This window comes from Phyllobates terribilis, unplaced genomic scaffold, assembly GCF_046119375.1.
Source record: "Phyllobates terribilis strain yellow unplaced genomic scaffold, ASM4611937v1 Scaffold_5__5_contigs__length_657084704, whole genome shotgun sequence".
NCBI lineage: Eukaryota > Metazoa > Chordata > Amphibia > Anura > Dendrobatidae > Phyllobates > Phyllobates terribilis.
This window is the reverse complement of record NW_027362765.1, coordinates 619,511,621-619,530,294: the sequence shown is the minus strand read 5'-3', so window position 1 is coordinate 619,530,294 and position 18,674 is coordinate 619,511,621. Positions and strand designations below refer to the sequence as shown.

Genomic DNA, 18,674 nt, shown 5'->3' with positions numbered 1-18,674 from the left:
CCTTAATCCATGCCGTTTGCATGGATTTATATAGTGTGACCTAGTTGTCAAGCACTTTCCAAGTGATGCTATCGCCTGGAAAGTGCTTGTCAATCTGCATGCGGAAACGCATGTGGATCCGCATGTATTCTGCAGGAAAACGCATGCACAATCTGCATGCGTTTTTTCTGCCAGGGAGATGCAGAAATGCTGCAGAAATTTTCTGCTTCATTTCTGCATCGTGGGCACATAGCCTATAACTGAGAAGTGTGACGTAACGTGACGGGAACACGCAATCTGTGACGTCCGCAAAAGGGAACCGCCCCTAAACACAAACCAACCAATGACAGAACAGAACTCACGCCCCTTTGTTACGGCGCACGCACGGCTCTGTGACGTACTCAGTGGGAAGGAAGAGGAACCGGTGGCGCTTGGTGATCAGAGATGGTGGCCGTGATGATCCCGCAGGCCTGCTCGCAGTGTGACGCTGGGGAGAGAAGCTGAGCCCGGCGACTGCGATGGTCTTCACGGTGAGCAGACGGAACATCGTGCCCGCTTTATCGTGCGTGTCACTGCCTGGAAAAAGAGCGGAGCCTGACTGGCCGTGTAGGCAGCGTGCGCGCTGCTGGCCGGGGCCGTGCACTGGCTCAGTCATGGCAGGCTGCTCACTGCGAGGTCTGCTCTCCAGACGGGAAAGACCACAGTGAAAGCTGTCACATCTCCCCGGCCACGGGGGTCCCGGACTCTGCATTCTATATCCGCCCTGTAGGGGGAGTGCCAGACACCACCGCTATGAGTGCAGGGCTGGCATCACCCGCTGCTGACTGTCCTGTACATGGGGCCATTGCCCTGACTGACAGCACCGCGTACTCTACTGACTGACAGCACCGCGTACTCTACTGACTGACAGCACCGCGTCCCCTACTGACTGACAGCACCGCGTCCCCTACTGACTGACAGCACCGCGTCCTCTACTGACTGACAGCACCGCGTCCTCTACTGACTGACGGCACCGCGTACTCTACTGACTGACGGCACCGCGTACTCTACTGACTGACGGCACCGCGTCCTCTACTGACTGACGGCACCGCGTCCTCTACTGACTGACGGCACCGCGTCCTCTACTGACTGACGGCACCGCGTCCTCTACTGACTGACGGCACCGCGTCCTCTACTGACTGACGGCACCGCGTCCTCTACTGACTGACGGCACCGCGTCCTCTACTGACTGACGGCACCGCGTCCTCTACTGACTGACGGCACCGCGTCCTCTACTGACTGACGGCACCGCGTCCTCTACCGACTGACGGCACCGCGTCCTCTACCGACTGACGGCACCGCGTCCTCTACCGACTGACGGCACCGCGTCCTCTACCGACTGACAGCACCGCTATGAGTGCAGGGCTGGCATCACCCGCTGCTGACTGTCCTGTACATGGGGCCATTACCCTGACTGACGGCACCGCGTCCCCTGCCGACTGACGGCACCGCGTCCCCTGCCGACTGACGGCACCGCGTCCCCTGCCGACTGACGGCACCGCGTCCCCTGCCGACTGACGGCACCGCGTCCCCTGCCGACTGACGGCACCGCGTCCCCTGCCGACTGACGGCACCGCGTCCCCTGCCGACTGACGGCACCGCGTCCCCTGCCGACTGACGGCACCGCGTCCCCTGCCGACTGACGGCACCGCGTGCTCATCATTGTGGCAGGTAGTGATGGCTGTAGTAGGCTCCTGCCTGGACATTACTGCCATCATTTATTTGACTGTGATTGACAGCGATTATTTCACTGCCTGACTGACCTTAGTCGGTGCGGATCCATGAGGTTTTGCACATACTGCGGACACTAGCCAGACCTACCTGTGGGGCGATTGAGTTCATAAGTTTGCAGTAACATATGAGGTATTACTGATAAACCCGTTCACAGTGGCCCCCGAGGTGGGTATGGGTTTTTGTCACATGTGGCAGCACATCGTGGGACTTTACCCTTAGGAACAGACTTGCATGTACCGAATTCTAAAACTCGGCATCTTCTCTGAAGAATTACTGTAGTTGTTTTTCTTTATAAATTCACCAACACCTGATTATTTCATTGTCAGCACTACATGTAAAGAATTCCATTCTTTAAGGAAGAATTTGGAGCAGATCTGTTTCAAAATCCTCCAGAAATAAACTTTGTAAACCTAGCCATTCATTCTGTGCATCATGTAATCAGCTAGAACTAGTACCACTTCTGCCTTCTGTAATAACTTATCATCTCATACACTATTCTCATCAGTGACCAAATAGATTATCAGTTTACAGTCAGGAGTCTGAATGGTCATCATCCTTTATTGTAGCTGGCTAACTGGAGCTGTGTAGCCATCATCATTACTATGATAGGAGTTTGTTTCTACCTTTTGGAAAAGGTTACATTAGACTCATTATGCAGCATGGTCTGGTGACTGAAATGGTGACCTCCATTAGATAACATGGTACTTCTCAGCAATGGTCATAAGATCACATAACTTAACGGAGGAGAAAATAGCCTTCATTTTATAGATTTTTTAAGTAGTCTGGGACCCTTGCCATTGGAATGGTCATGTCTGTGGAGCTGAAAGAAATGGCCAGAGTGCTGTACTCTAGTCCGTGAATGGAGAAGCAATGGGCATGCTCTTCCTTCTAACTCCTCCTCCCTGACATTGAGTAGTGAGAAGGAATGGTGGATTCCCCATCATCTCTAGATTGTTAGTAGTAGCTGTGCTGTGAGTGACTCCAAAAGCTGTAATCCTTACAGGTGGCTGAATATCTGTCATACGTGTCAAACTCTGTCCTGTGGGCGAAATCTGGCCCTCAGGGTGATTTTATTTGGCCCGTGACACCAGAACCACCACCCCTATGTGGGCCCCATTATACTGTATGGAGGACTATGTGGGCCCCATTATACTGTATGGAGGACTATGTGGGCCCCATTATACTGTATGGAGGACTATGTGGGCCCCATTATACTGTATGGAGGACTATGTGGGCCCCATTATACTGTGTGGAGGACTATGTGGGCCCCATTATACTGTGTGGAGGACTATGTGGGCCCCATTATACTGTGTGGAGGACTATGTGGGCCCCATTATACTGTGTGGAGGACTATGTGGGCCCCATTATACTGTGTGGAGGACTATGTGGGCCCCATTATACTGTGTGGAGGACTATGTGGGCCCCATTATACTGTGTGGAGGACTATGTGGGCCCCATTATACTGTGTGGAGGACTATGTGGGCCCCATTATACTGTGTGGAGGACTATGTGGGCCCCATTATACTGTGTGGAGGACTATGTGGGCCCCATTATACTGTGTGGAGGACTATGTGGGCCCCATTATACTGTGTGGAGGACTATGTGGGCCCCATTATACTGTGTGGAGGACTATGTGGGCCCCATTATACTGTGTGGAGGACTATGTGGGCCCCATTATACTGTGTGGAGGACTATGTGGGCCCCATTATACTGTGTGGAGGACTATGTGGGCCCCATTATACTGTGTGGAGGACTATGTGGGCCCCATTATACTGTGTGGAGGACTATGTGGGCCCCATTATACTGTGTGGAGGACTATGTGGGCCCCATTATACTGTGTGGAGGACTATGTGGGCCCCATTATACTGTGTGGAGGACTATGTGGGCCCCATTATACTGTGTGGAGGACTATGTGGGCCCCATTATACTGTGTGGAGGACTATGTGGGCCCCATTATACTGTGTGGAGGACTATGTGGGCCCCATTATACTGTGTGGAGGACTATGTGGGCCCCATTATACTGTGTGGAGGACTATGTGGGCCCCATTATACTGTGTGGAGGACTATGTGGGCCCCATTATACTGTGTGGAGGACTATGTGGGCCCCATTATACTGTGTGGAGGACTATGTGGGCCCCATTATACTGTGTGGAGGACTATGTGGGCCCCATTATACTGTGTGGAGGACTATGTGGGCCCCATTATACTGTGTGGAGGACTATGTGGGCCCCATTATACTGTGTGGAGGACTATGTGGGCCCCATTATACTGTGTGGAGGACTATGTGGGCCCCATTATACTGTGTGGAGGACTATGTGGGCCCCATTATACTGTGTGGAGGACTATGTGGGCCCCATTATACTGTGTGGAGGACTATGTGGGCCCCATTATACTGTGTGGAGGACTATGTGGGCCCCATTATACTGTGTGGAGGACTATGTGGGCCCCATTATACTGTGTGGAGGACTATGTGGGCCCCATTATACTGTGTGGAGGACTATGTGGGCCCCATTATACTGTGTGGAGGACTATGTGGGCCCCATTATACTGTGTGGAGGACTATGTGGGCCCCATTATACTGTGTGGAGGACTATGTGGGCCCCATTATACTGTGTGGAGGACTATGTGGGCCCCATTATACTGTGTGGAGGACTATGTGGGCCCCATTATACTGTGTGGAGGACTATGTGGGCCCCATTATACTGTGTGGAGGACTATGTGGGCCCCATTATACTGTGTGGAGGACTATGTGGGCCCCATTATACTGTGTGGAGGACTATGTGGGCCCCATTATACTGTGTGGAGGACTGTGTGGGCCCCATTATACTGTGTGGAGGACTGTGTGGGCCCCATTATACTGTGTGGAGGACTGTGTGGGCCCCATTATACTGTGTGGAGGACTGTGTGGGCCCCATTATACTGTGTGGAGGACTGTGTGGGCCCCATTATACTGTGTGGAGGACTGTGTGGGCCCCATTATACTGTGTGGAGGACTGTGTGGGCCCCATTATACTGTGTGGAGGACTGTGTGGGCCCCATTATACTGTGTGGAGGACTGTGTGGGCCCCATTATACTGTGTGGAGGACTGTGTGGGCCCCATTATACTGTGTGGAGGACTGTGTGGGCCCCATTATACTGTGTGGAGGACTGTGTGGGCCCCATTATACTGTGTGGAGGACTGTGTGGGCCCCATTATACTGTGTGGAGGACTGTGTGGGCCCCATTATACTGTGTGGAGGACTGTGTGGGCCCCATTATACTGTGTGGAGGACTGTGTGGGCCCCATTATACTGTGTGGAGGACTGTGTGGGCCCCATTATACTGTGTGGAGGACTGTGTGGGCCCCATTATACTGTGTGGAGGACTGTGTGGGCCCCATTATACTGTGTGGAGGACTGTGTGGGCCCCATTATACTGTGTGGAGGACTGTGTGGGCCCCATTATACTGTGTGGAGGACTGTGTGGGCCCCATTATACTGTGTGGAGGACTGTGTGGGCCCCATTATACTGTGTGGAGGACTGTGTGGGCCCCATTATACTGTGTGGAGGACTGTGTGGGCCCCATTATACTGTGTGGAGGACTGTGTGGGCCCCATTATACTGTGTGGAGGACTGTGTGGGCCCCATTATACTGTGTGGAGGACTGTGTGGGCCCCATTATACTGTGTGGAGGACTGTGTGGGCCCCATTATACTGTGTGGAGGACTGTGTGGGCCCCATTATACTGTGTGGAGGACTGTGTGGGCCCCATTATACTGTGTGGAGGACTGTGTGGGCCCCATTATACTGTGTGGAGGACTGTGTGGGCCCCATTATACTGTGTGGAGGACTGTGTGGGCCCCATTATACTGTGTGGAGGACGGTGTGGGCCCCATTATACTGTGTGGAGGACGGTGTGGGCCCCATTATACTGTGTGGAGGACGGTGTGGGCCCCATTATACTGTGTGGAGGACGGTGTGGGCCCCATTATACTGTGTGGAGGACGGTGTGGGCCCCATTATACTGTGTGGAGGACGGTGTGGGCCCCATTATACTGTGTGGAGGACGGTGTGGGCCCCATTATACTGTGTGGAGGACGGTGTGGGCCCCATTATACTGTGTGGAGGACGGTGTGGGCCCCATTATACTGTGTGGAGGACGGTGTGGGCCCCATTATACTGTGTGGAGGACGGTGTGGGCCCCATTATACTGTGTGGAGGACTGTGTGGGCCCCATTATACTGTGTGGAGGACTGTGTGGGCCCCATTATACTGTGTGGAGGACTGTGTGGGCCCCATTATACTGTGTGGAGGACTGTGTGGGCCCCATTATACTGTGTGGAGGACTGTGTGGGCCCCATTATACTGTGTGGAGGACTGTGTGGGCCCCATTATACTGTGTGGAGGACTGTGTGGGCCCCATTATACTGTGTGGAGGACTGTGTGGGCCCCATTATACTGTGTGGAGGACTGTGTGGGCCCCATTATACTGTGTGGAGGACTGTGTGGGCCCCATTATACTGTGTGGAGGACTGTGTGGGCCCCATTATACTGTGTGGAGGACTGTGTGGGCCCCATTATACTGTGTGGAGGACTGTGTGGGCCCCATTATACTGTGTGGAGGACTGTGTGGGCCCCATTATACTGTGTGGAGGACTGTGTGGGCCCCATTATACTGTGTGGAGGACTGTGTGGGCCCCATTATACTGTGTGGAGGACTGTGTGGGCCCCATTATACTGTGTGGGCCCCATTATACTGTGTGGGCCCCATTATACTGTGTGGGCCCCATTATACTGTGTGGGCCCCATTATACTGTGTGGGCCCCATTATACTGTGTGGGCCCCATTATACTGTGTGGGCCCCATTATACTGTGTGGGCCCCATTATACTGTGTGGGCCCCATTATACTGTGTGGAGGACTGTGTGGGCCCCATTATACTGTGTGGAGGACTGTGTGGGCCCCATTATACTGTGTGGGCCCCATTGTACTGTGTGGAGGACTGTGTGGGACCCCATTGTACTGTGTGGAGGACTGTGTGGACCCCATTATACTGTGTGGAGGACTGTGTGGGCCCCATTATACTGTGTGGGCCCCCATTGTACTGTACGGAGGACTGTGTGGGCCCCCATTGTACTGTACGGAGGACTGTGTGGGCCCCCATTGTACTGTGTGGAGGACTGTGTGGGCCCCCATTGTACTGTACGGAGGACTGTGTGGGCCCCCATTGTACTGTACGGAGGACTGTGTGGGCCCCCATTGTACTGTACGGAGGACTGTGTGGGCCCCCATTGTACTGTACGGAGGACTGTGTGGGCCCCCATATTGTATACTGGTTGGCCTGCGACATTGTCCACGTTTTTCATTTTGGCCCTCTGTGTGTTTGACGTCTCTGATCTATGTTGTAATGTACAGGATCTCCATAAATAGATGAAATAGCACATTACTGATGGGAGACACGGTACAGTAATCTGAGTTCAGCTGCTGCACCTGGCAGAAGAATGTGGCTTGTGCCCCCCGCAGCGCAGCAGGGAGTTTCAGATTTGCATTTTCTTTCTCCCTTTTAAAAGAAATGTTGTACCTAGTAATGGAAAGTAAGACCGCCGGATTCAGAGATGACAGAGATTTAGGAAAACTGGTGCAATGGAATAATTGCTATAGCAACTAGTTTGCTTCCTTAATTATCATATGGGCTTCTGAGAAATTTAGAGAAACCAAGAACAAGAAAAATACCCAAATAACTGAAAGTAGATGTATAAATCGCACAGTGCAAAAATAATAATAAATAATAAAGGGTATTTAGTTAACATAATTTTGATCAAAATAATGTGAAAGCCATCCCGCCACTTCACGGCAACCCTTATGGGACAGTCCTAACTCTAATATTAAAAACCTTACCATTTGTCATTTCTGAGAAATTGAGTCTGATTGCTAAGATCAAGTGCGCAGGTTTTCAGAATTCGCCCTTTATGCCTATTCGGCAAAGATTTTTGTAAAATCAAAATTGTATCCAGTTATAATCATGGCTAAAGGTCAACGAAGCCTTGAATAGGTGGCATATGTAAAGACTTTTCCTTAAGTTTGTAACACTGTATATTTTGCATGTACTGCAAATACACCAAGCGTATGGACAAAATAAATCCATAGGTTGTTACCAAGTTTGTTGTCTTGGCCTCAGGGCTGTGGAGTCGGAGTCGGTATAAAATGGACCGATTCCTAAAATATATAATAAATTGGGTACAGTAGTACAATGCAGGATGTGCTGTAAATGTTTTCATAAGAATTTGGGAAAGTTGTGAAATGTCCTATAAATGTCTGTTCTGTTCCTGATGTAAGGGTCTCTGCTTAGGTGAGATGAATCTGTGCTGCACTTTATGTACACGCTCAGCAGTGAGGCCGTGCTGTGAAGACGGACATCAAGGGGGCGAAGGTTTGGCTTACTGACTCCACAGCCCTGCTTGGCATACGTTCAGTGGGTATATGGTGACTATACCTTTCAGTGCAAAGTGGCCCATTATGGGAAATAATCTAGCATGTTTTTATTGGCCATGTAAGCACCTGTATTGTGTATGGGTGCATATGACTGGAGTGTCCTTTCTGTGCTTATATATATAATATACTGGTGTAATATTACTGTGTTTTCATTTACTTTGTTTAATTTCAAATTCTTGTTTTTCCTCTGAAAGAAAAATAAGATGCCGAATCTTGAGGCCCAAGTAACTAGCAGCTTGCTGCAATTTCCGGAGACCACAATAGAAGCTCTCCAGGAGGATGAAATTAACCTGGAATCTGTCTTGCGTGCAAAGTTTACCCCAGGTAAGAGATATGTAACATCTAATAGAACGATGGTCTGTTTGCTCATTGTTTTACCAAATGAATGGTAAAGGTTTTTTTTTCCAGTCTTCTTTAATCTTTTCTGATAAGTGATGATTGTTAGATTGGTGGGGTAAAAGTAGGACTAAAGTGGAGTTCATACAAGCGTATCTTGTGGTCCGTATACGGGCTGCATCGCCTGACCTCGTGGCCGGCTTCCCAACCTTAGCTTACAGCCTCGGGTCTGAAGCGGTACGTTTTGGACCTTGTGCTTCATATACGGACTGTAAAATACAGTTGTGCGAGCCCTGCCTTACACCGATCTAACAGTTATCCCCTATACTATGCAGCTAACTCTCTGTTGTGGGGGCATATGCCCAGTGTTTCTTGTAAAAACTTATATCTTTAATCTGTTTTTACAAATATGAAGTTATAGGCTCAGAAAAGGTTGGCAGTGCATGTGTGTAATTTATTTCTCTTTTCTGTAAAGGGAGAGCTGGGCTTGCTTGGCTCGCATGTGGACCCCAGCTTGAAGTTACCAATTCAGTAACGGGTGAAAGACTTTCTGCATACTGTTTTAGCTCAGTGACTGAGAGACCTCCCACTGTTGTCGCTGTCAAAGAGTTTTCATGGCAGAAGAAGACAGGACTTCTTGTGGGTCTGCTTGAAGCAGAAGGCAGTGTTCTTTGCTTGTATGATGTCGGCATTTCAAAAGTTGTTAAAGCAGTGGCGCTCCCTGGCTCGGTAAGCACTTCTAAACTTGATTGATTTGCTCTATCGTTTTTGGGAAACTGTTATAATTTATATATTTTCTTGTGCTTTCAGGTAACGGCTGTTGAACCCTTAGTGAATGATGGCGGAGCCAATGCCAGTACTCAGCATTTACACCAGAGTCTAAGATGGTTCTTTGGCGTGGCAGCTGTGGTTACAGATGTTGGGCATGTTCTTCTTATTGATCTATGTTTAGATGATATCTCTTGCAATCAAGATGAGTTGGAAGCGTCAGGTATTTTTCTTAATAAATCAGGATTTTTAAAAGGTATTTTAACAAAACTAAATCAAGTTGTGTTAAAGGGGTGACCACATTTTAGTAATTGATGGCATATTACTAGGATTTGTCAGCACACAATAAACACAAGGGGTCTGACCTCTAGAGCACCCAACAATCCTAGGAATAACATTTCCCTTCTGAACATTGGTGTGAGGCCACCTGCTACGGCACTTCTTCATTCATGTGGATGGGGCTCTTTGCCTTTCCCAGCACAGTTCAGATATCACGACCACCTTTGTGCAGAAAAAAAATTAAGAGCCCCAACTGCGCCCCCCACCCCAAATTGGTTTGGGGCCCCAGAGATCAAGTGATGGCATATCACATATCAGCATTATGCTATTTACTTGATTTGGAATTCCCTTTATGATTTCACAAAACAACATAATGCCATTAACCTCTTTAGTGCCTTTGCGATATACTGTCTGTATTCATTCCTCGTGGTTTTTAAGATGTCTGCTTGCTGTCCTTTATTAGTAATATTCATTGTTTGCTTCTGGTGGATAAACATTTTGCACTGGTCATGTGATGGGCACATAGCTACAGCGCTGTGTACACACGTGCTTCTCACTAAATTAGAATATCATCAAAAATTGTATTTCAGTTCTTCAATACAAAAAGTGAAACTCATATATTATATAGAGTCATTACAAACAGTGATCTATTTCAAGTGTTTATTTCTGTTAATGTTGATGATTATGGCCTCCAGCCAATGAAAGCACAAAAGTCATTATCTCAGTAAATTAGAATTAAAAAACACCTGCAAAGGCTTCCTAAGCATTTAAAAAGGTCCCTTTAGTCTGTTTCAGTAGGCTCCACAATCATGGGGAAGACTGCTGACTTGACAGATGTCCAGAAGGCAGTCATTGACACACTCCACAAGGAGGGTAAGCCACATAAGGTCATTGCTAAGGAAGCTGGCTGTTCAGAGTGCTGTATCAAAGCATATTAATGGAAAGTTGAGCAGAAGGAAAAAGTGTGGTAGGAAAAGGTGCACAAGCAACTGAGATAACCACAGCCTTGAAAGGATTGCTAAGAAAAGGCCGTTCAAAAAAATAGGGGGAGATTCACATGGAGTGGACTGCTGCTGGAGTCATTGCTTCAAGAGCTGCCACCGCACGGACGTATCCAGGACATGGGCTACAAGTGCCACATTCCTTGTGTCAAGCCACTTATGACCAATAGACAATGCCAGAAGAGTCTTACCTGGGCAAGGAGAAAAAGACCTGGACTGATGCTCAGTGGTCCAAGGTGGTGTTTTCAGATGAAAGTAAATTTTGCATTTCATTTGGAAATCAAGGTCTGAGAGTCTGTAGGAAGAGTGGAGAGGCCACAATCCAAGCTGCTGGAGGTCTAGTGTGAGGTTTCCACAATCAGTGATGGTTTGGGGAGCCATGTCATCTGCTGGTGTAGGTCCACTGTGTTTTATCAAGACCAAAGTCAGCGCAGCCGTCTACCAGGACATTTTACAGCACTTCATGCTTCCCTCTGCGGACAAGTTTTTTGGAGATGGAAATTTCATTCTTCAGCAGGACTTGGCACCTGTCCACACTGCCAAAAGTACCAATACCTGGTTTAAAAGCCATAGTATGACTGTGCTTGATTGGCCAGCAAACTCGCCCGACCTTAACCCCATAGAGAATTTATGGGGTATTGTCAAGAGGAAGATGAGAGACACCAGACCCAACAATGCAGACGAGCTGAAGGCTGCTATCAAAGCAACCTGGACTTCCATAACACCTCAGCAGTGCCACAGGCTGATCGCCTCCATGCCACGCCACATTGATGCAGTAATTGATGCAAAAGGAGCCCCGACCAAGTACTGAGTGCATTTACTGAACATACATTTCAATAGGCCAACATTTCGGATTTTATTTCATTTTTCAAGCTGTTATAAAGTATTCTAATATACTGAGATACTGACTTTTGTGTTTTCATTGGCTGTAAGTCATAATCATCAACATTAACAGAAATAAACACTTGAAATAGATCACTCTGTGTGTAATGACTCTATATAATAGATCCCTCTGTCTGTAATGACTCTATATAATGGATCCCTCTGTCTGTAATGACTCTATATAATAGATCACTCTGTTTGTAATGACTCTATATAATCACTCTGTTTGTAATGACTCTATATAATAGATCACTCTGTTTGTAATGACTCTATGTAATCATTCTGTTTGTAATGACTCTATATAATAGATCACTCTGTGTGTAATGACTCTAATAGATCACTCTGTGTGTAATGACTCTATATAATAGATCACTCTGTGTGTAATGACTCTATATAATCACTCTGTGTGTAATGACTCTATATAATAGATCACTCTGTGTGTAATGACTCTAATGGATCACTCTGTGTGTAATGACTCTATATAATAGATCCCTCTGTCTGTAATGACTCTATATAATAGATCACTCTGTCTGTAATGACTCTATATAATAGATCACTCTGTGTGTAATGACTCTAATAGATCACTCTGTGTGTAATGACTCTATATAATAGATCACTCTGTGTGTAATGACTCTATATAATAGATCCCTCTGTGTGTAATGACTCTATATAATAGATCCCTCTGTGTGTAATGACTCTATATAATCACTCTGTGTGTAATGACTCTATATAATAGATCACTCTGTGTGTAATGACTCTATATAATAGATCCCTCTGTGTGTAATGACTCTATATAATGGATCCCTCTGTCTGTAATGACTCTATATAATAGATCACTCTGTTTGTAATGACTATGTAATCATTCTGTTTGTAATGACTGTATATAATAGATCACTCTGTGTGTAATGACTCTAATAGATCACTCTGTGTGTAATGACTCTATATAATAGATCACTCTGTGTGTAATGACTCTATATAATCACTCTGTTTGTAATGACTCTATATAATAGATCACTCTGTGTGTAATGACTCTATATAATCACTCTGTGTGTAATGACTCTATATAATAGGTCCCTCTGTGTGTAATGACTCTATATAATAGATCCCTCTGTCTGTAATGACTCTATATAATAGATCCCTCTGTCTGTAATGACTCTATATAATAGATCACTCTGTCTGTAATGACTCTATATAATAGATCACTCTGTGTGTAATGACTCTAATAGATCACTCTGTGTGTAATGACTCTATATAATAGATCCCTCTGTGTGTAATGACTCTATATAATAGATCCCTCTGTGTGTAATGACTCTATATAATAGATCCCTCTGTGTGTAATGACTCTATATAATAGATCCCTCTGTGTGTAATGACTCTATATAATCACTCTGTGTGTAATGACTCTATATAATAGATCACTCTGTGTGTAATGACTCTATATAATAGATCCCTCTGTGTGTAATGACTCTATATAATAGATCCCTCTGTGTGTAATGACTCTATATAATAGATCCCTCTGTGTGTAATGACTCTATATAATAGATCCCTCTGTGTGTAATGACTCTATATAATCACTCTGTGTGTAATGACTCTATATAATAGATCACTCTGTGTGTAATGACTCTATATAATAGATCACTCTGTGTGTAATGACTCTATATAATAGATCCCTCTGTGTGTAATGACTATATAATAGATCCCTCTGTGTGTAATGACTCTATATAATAGATCCCTCTGTGTGTAATGACTCTATATAATAGATCCCTCTGTCTGTAATGACTCTATATAATAGATCCCTCTGTGTGTAATGACTCTATATAATATATAAGTTTCACTTTCTGTATTGAAGAACTGAAATAAATTAACTTTTTGATGATATTGTAATTTTGTGAGAAGCACCTGTAGTTATGAGCTATGCCCGTATGTGTCTTGTATTACAAAGACTGACTTTCACTAGGCAAATTAAAGGTTTCTATTCAATTACATCAAATGGAGGTATTGAAAACTGTAGAGAATTAATGTAGAAAGTCTATTAAAATATTGTATAACTTGTATTTAAAGAAACCGTAATATATTTAAGGGAAGAAGTAAATTTAATCTAGTGTAAAACAGTAAAGAGAGGCGAGGGATTTGCTGCAGTGGTATCTTTCATTTACACATTATAGCACTTGCTCACTTAGTTTGGGAATTAGTCAGACATCAGCATAGAGAAGACCCAAAATGGATAGGACAGACTGCACGATGTAAAATGTGTCAAATATTCCTATTGTTTTTCTACCCTCCGCTCCTCCCTCCTGTCCTTATATTTGTTGCAGGATCTGTCTTTTGGTAGGACATAATGAGACTTGGTGTAAGGAGAAGCACAAATCAAGATGGTGCAGGGAGGTGGCGAGGGTGGACTTCGGTTTTGCTTCAGTTTGGGCATTTTAAAATGTCCAGAACAAAATGGGTATCTAGGAGCGGGCTTTACTCCAATGTTCTTAATACGGACAGACCTTTTTCAGATTCCCAATTGTTATTCAAAACTCCTTTTAAGTGGTCACTGATTCTATAACCAACGCTGAAATCAATACTACAAACCGCTCATCGCTTTTTGCATGTTTAACTTGCTGCCTCCTGATAAAGTGGCTGAAGAGCTGACTAAAATGTAGTTTTTTTTATTTTCCCTTTTAACAAACGTTCTGCGGCTGTTGGTATTATTCCCCTGTACCTGGGATAGGTTGTGTTGGATGTAATGACATGACAGCGTAGCTCTTCTCCTAGGGGTTTTCCAGGGGGTTCCTGGCCCTTGTAATGACTGTAAATGCTGGAAGTGAGATCTGAGAGTGATGAGATTTTTTTTTCCAAAACTCGCCATTCCCTCTGAAAAAAAAAACCACAGCTAAAATGTGTTTTATATCACCTTACTGCTGGTTGTACTGCTGTATTATAGCCATGCTACTTTTCTCTGTGTTCTGCATAGGGGCAGGAGAGCAGGAGCCCCTCATGTCGTATAGGAGACATCATAGCTAGTCTTTACTTAACAACTTATTCCACTGAAAATCAGAGAGGAAATGTAACAAATGTTTGTTCCTCATGTACAAACACGACAGCTTATGTAATTACAGGCAAATAGACTTAAAGGGGTTGTCCACTACTGGGACAACCCCTTAAACGAAATGTTCGGCCCCCCAATAAAAAAACCCTATATTCACATGCCGTGCCGGCTTAGTTCCAGCGGTGTCAGCACTCGCGGTCCCGGGTCTGTGATGCGGTGGAATGACCTGTGATGCCCGGCGCCCAATCAGTGCTGGCGTCAGTCTGCGCCTTCGTACAAACTGAACATGGAGGATCCCAGATTTCTTCTTCATGTTTAGTTTGTCTGAAGGCCGGGACTCTGACGCCAGCACTGATTGGGCGCCGGGCATCACAGGTCATTCCACCGCATCACAGACCCGGGACCGCGAGTGCTGACACCGCTGGAATGGAGCCGGCATGGGAGGCGAGTACAAGTTGTTTTTTTTGTTTGTTTTTTTTATCAGGGCTGAACGTTTAGTTTTAAGAAGGTGTTAGTGACAACCCCTTTTAATGTTGAAATGCTTGTTTCTGTCAATTTATTTATAGACCTTGAAGTCATTAGTGGGATACCTGCAGAAATCCCTAAACTCCGAAAAGCGGCTAATCGAGAGAGACGACACATAGGTCTTCAGCTGCTTGCACCTTCTGGAGCCATGGTCACCACAGTCAGCTATATAGCTAGAACTAATCACCTGGCTGTAGGATTCTGTGATGGATACCTCTCTTTATGGAACATGAAAACTTTAAGACGAGAGTAAGTAAAGTTTTGTTTATTTTTCCATATTCAAATGCATTACTTCATTCTTAGATACATTTCAAGATTTTCCCTCACATGGCTGTATTAAGCTTGTTTTATTAGGGAAAATTGTTATTTTTTCTGGCCACACATTATTGTACATAGTAATTTAATATATAACTTTGATTAAAATGTGTATATAATGATTTTTTTCAAAGCTACTGCATATACTCGTGTATAAGCTGACTTTTTCAGCACATTTTTTTTTTATGCTGAAAAAAAAAAAAACCCTCGGCTTATACTCGAGTATATACTTACATTCTGGCTGTGGGGTGGGAGAGGTTGCGGCGGAAGAGCGGTGCACAGTCGGTAGCCGGCTGCTGCAGCTACCATGTGTGCCTGCTGCTAAAGAAAATTAATATTCACTCTTCTCCACGCCCATGGGGGTGGAGAGGAGTGAATATTCATTTTCTTTAATAGCGCACACTGTCAGTCGCAGCCACTGGCTCCGTTATCCTCTGTGCATGCTATTGGAGCACACCGTATCGCTGAGCTGCTGCAGGAAACAGACTGCTGCGACTGACACTGCGCTATTAAAGAAAATGAATATTCACTCCACTCCACGCCCATAGTCCCGGCGTGGAGAAAAGTGAATATCCCGGCAGCTCACCTCAGCGTCTGAGGGCGCATGGCAGTGGCGTCATGCGCTCATCAGCTGCTGGAAGAACAGGACGCAGCACTGGAGCAGAGGGAAGGTGAGTAGAAGTGTGTTATTTTTTTTCATGTGTGCATTGATGGGGGGCCATGCATACCAGGATTGGGGATGAGGATGATATGCACACCAGGATAGGGAAATTTACCAGTAGCTGCTGCATTTCCCACCCTAGGCTTATATCCAAGTCAATACATTTTCCCAGTTTTTTGTGGTAAACTTCAAGACTTATATATATATATATATTTTTTTATTCTGTCCAAGTTGCATTGAAAGCCAATGGGAGGTGGGAAATGCTTAACCCCTTTACCCCCGAAGCTTGTTTGAACGTTAATCACCAGCGCAATTTTTACAACTCTGACCAGTCTCCCTTTCATGCAATAACTCTGGAACGCTTCAACGGATCCCACTGATTCTGAGATTTGTTTTTTTTCATGACATATTGCAATTTGTGATAGTGGTAACATTTATTTGATATGATTTACGTTTATTTGTGAAAAAATTCGAAATTTGGCGATAACTTAGAAAATTTTGCAATTTTCAAACTTTGAATTTTTATGCCCTTAAATCAGAGAGATGTGTCACACAAAATAGTTAATACATAACATTTCCCACATGTCTACTTTACATCAGCACAATTTTAAAACCAACATTTTTCTTTGTTAGAAGGGTTAAAAGTTGACCAGTGTTTTCTCATTTTTACAACAAAATTTACAAAACTATTTGTTTAGGGACCACATCACATTTGAAGTGACCTTGAGGGGCCTTTATGACAGAAAATACCCAAAAGGGACACCATTCTAAACATTGTACCCCTCAAGGTGCTCAAAACCACATTCAATACATATATTAACCCTTCAGGTGCTTCACAGGAATTGTTGGAATGTGGAAGAAAACACTGAACATGATACTTTAGACCCAATTTTTTTTTTTTCATTTTTGCAAGCGTAACAGGATAAAATGGATCCCAAAGTTTGTTGTGCACTTTCTCCTGAGCACGCAGATACCCCAAATGTGAGGGAAAACCACTGTTTAGGGGCATGGTGGGGCTCGGAAGAGAAGGGGCCCTGACTTGGCTATTTGAATGTAAAATTTTATTTTTACACCAGGACACACCGGAAGCAGAATACTACTGTCAACATTGTTCCTTGCTCGTGCTGATGCATCGGCATGGGATAATGATGAGGGCAGCATTGATCACCCAGCGCTTGGGAACAGCGTTAACTTTACCACTGATTCCCAGGTGCCAGTTCGTGTGCTCCTGATGCGGCACACAGTTGCCACACGTATGTCACACAGGTACACACGGACACGGTTATCTCCGGTACCAGTATTTCCTTTACCGGAAATATCAAGACGCGTGAAACCGGCCTTACTCTGGACTCAGTCTGGCCTCTCTTTAGCTGTGTCCTGTTTTTCAGTCGTTAACAAAACTGTGCCCGACGGCACTTTTATGCACGCCTAATAAAAAGACTGACAATGTTGGATCACAGGCCAGACGGCGTCCACGGTGCCTCCATCTGCCTCATTACAGGGAATCTTCCGCTGGGGGTTCCTTCTGAATCGCATACTTACATGGAAGCCCTAGCGTAAGCGCTCAGCACAGAGCGCAGGATAAATGTGAGCCGAGCCATACTGCGATCTTTGGGAGGCAGAATGAACAAAGCAGCAGATGAAGAATTGTTTTAATTTTTTACGCCGTTCCTCATGCGGTGTGAGTGATTAGATCGGGTTTTTATCTTTGGTAGCTGTCACACACTAAAAAACATTTTTGTTTTTTTGCATCACTATATTTTGAGAGCTATAAGTTTTCCATATTTTAGCCGACAGTCATGTGACCCCTGACGAAGCTGCTAGTGGGCAGCGATACGCGTGGGTGACCACAACAGGTATACTAACTTTGACCTCTTAATAGCGCATACAGTTATTATATTACACTCTGTATACTTTTGAACTCTATGAGTGCCTGCATAGTAGATGGTTTATGATTAACATTATGATCAGGATTATGATCAGGATGTTTAGGCGATATTATTAGATGTCCTCCTCTCTTTTGATTGATCCTATTTATGCATCTTGTATTGTATCAATATTCTATATACTACTGCACTTTATAGTCATTCACTATTGAACCTTATGATCATGTACTTTTCTATCTTGGGCTATTTATGACTTTCTTTATGGTCACTATGACACATGTCTTGAATGATGACTGATTTTTCTATTCTAGTTAACCTGTTGGTGCATGTGTGGGATATTACGCCCTCACATGGTTTTGCTTTCCTTTTTTAAATGCTTTTAATGTTTTTTGTGTGGTCTAATGTCTTTTTGTCAAACTTCTGTTCAATAAAATGTTATATATTTTTGTAATACAAATATTTGGGTGCCTGGCTTTTTGTACCTGTGGCTCTTTCTCCTTCTTTCCACACCATGGCAATGATGTCACTGGGTCTCCGATTCAAGAGCAGAGCGGCATTTGTTTTTCTGCTCGCTCGCTAAATGTTGCGATCGCAGCATTTAAGGGGTTAAAGTGCTGGGAGCGGTGCGGACACTGCTCCTGGCTCTGGGTTCCAGGTATCAGCTGGCACCCGCCGGCAACCGCGGCTGCACAACTTGTGTGGGCGCGATCGCCGAGAAGTAATAATACTTACCTGGTCCATAAGGTCCAGGGCACAGGGAC

The 18,674-nt window shown here is 45.4% G+C and overlaps 1 protein-coding gene across 1 annotated transcript; it reads left to right on the top strand.

The window, feature by feature from the left end:
* The first annotated feature begins 346 nt into the window (after positions 1-346).
* On the top strand, positions 347-15,304 carry LOC141271673 (protein ELYS-like). The gene is made up of 5 exons (XM_073681711.1): positions 347-509; positions 8,418-8,547; positions 9,035-9,288; positions 9,370-9,550; positions 15,093-15,304. The coding sequence occupies exons 1-5, from the start codon at positions 498-500 to the stop codon at positions 15,302-15,304; spliced, it is 789 nt and encodes a 262-aa protein (XP_073537812.1). The 5' UTR covers positions 347-497.
* Positions 15,305-18,674: the final 3,370 nt, after the last annotated feature.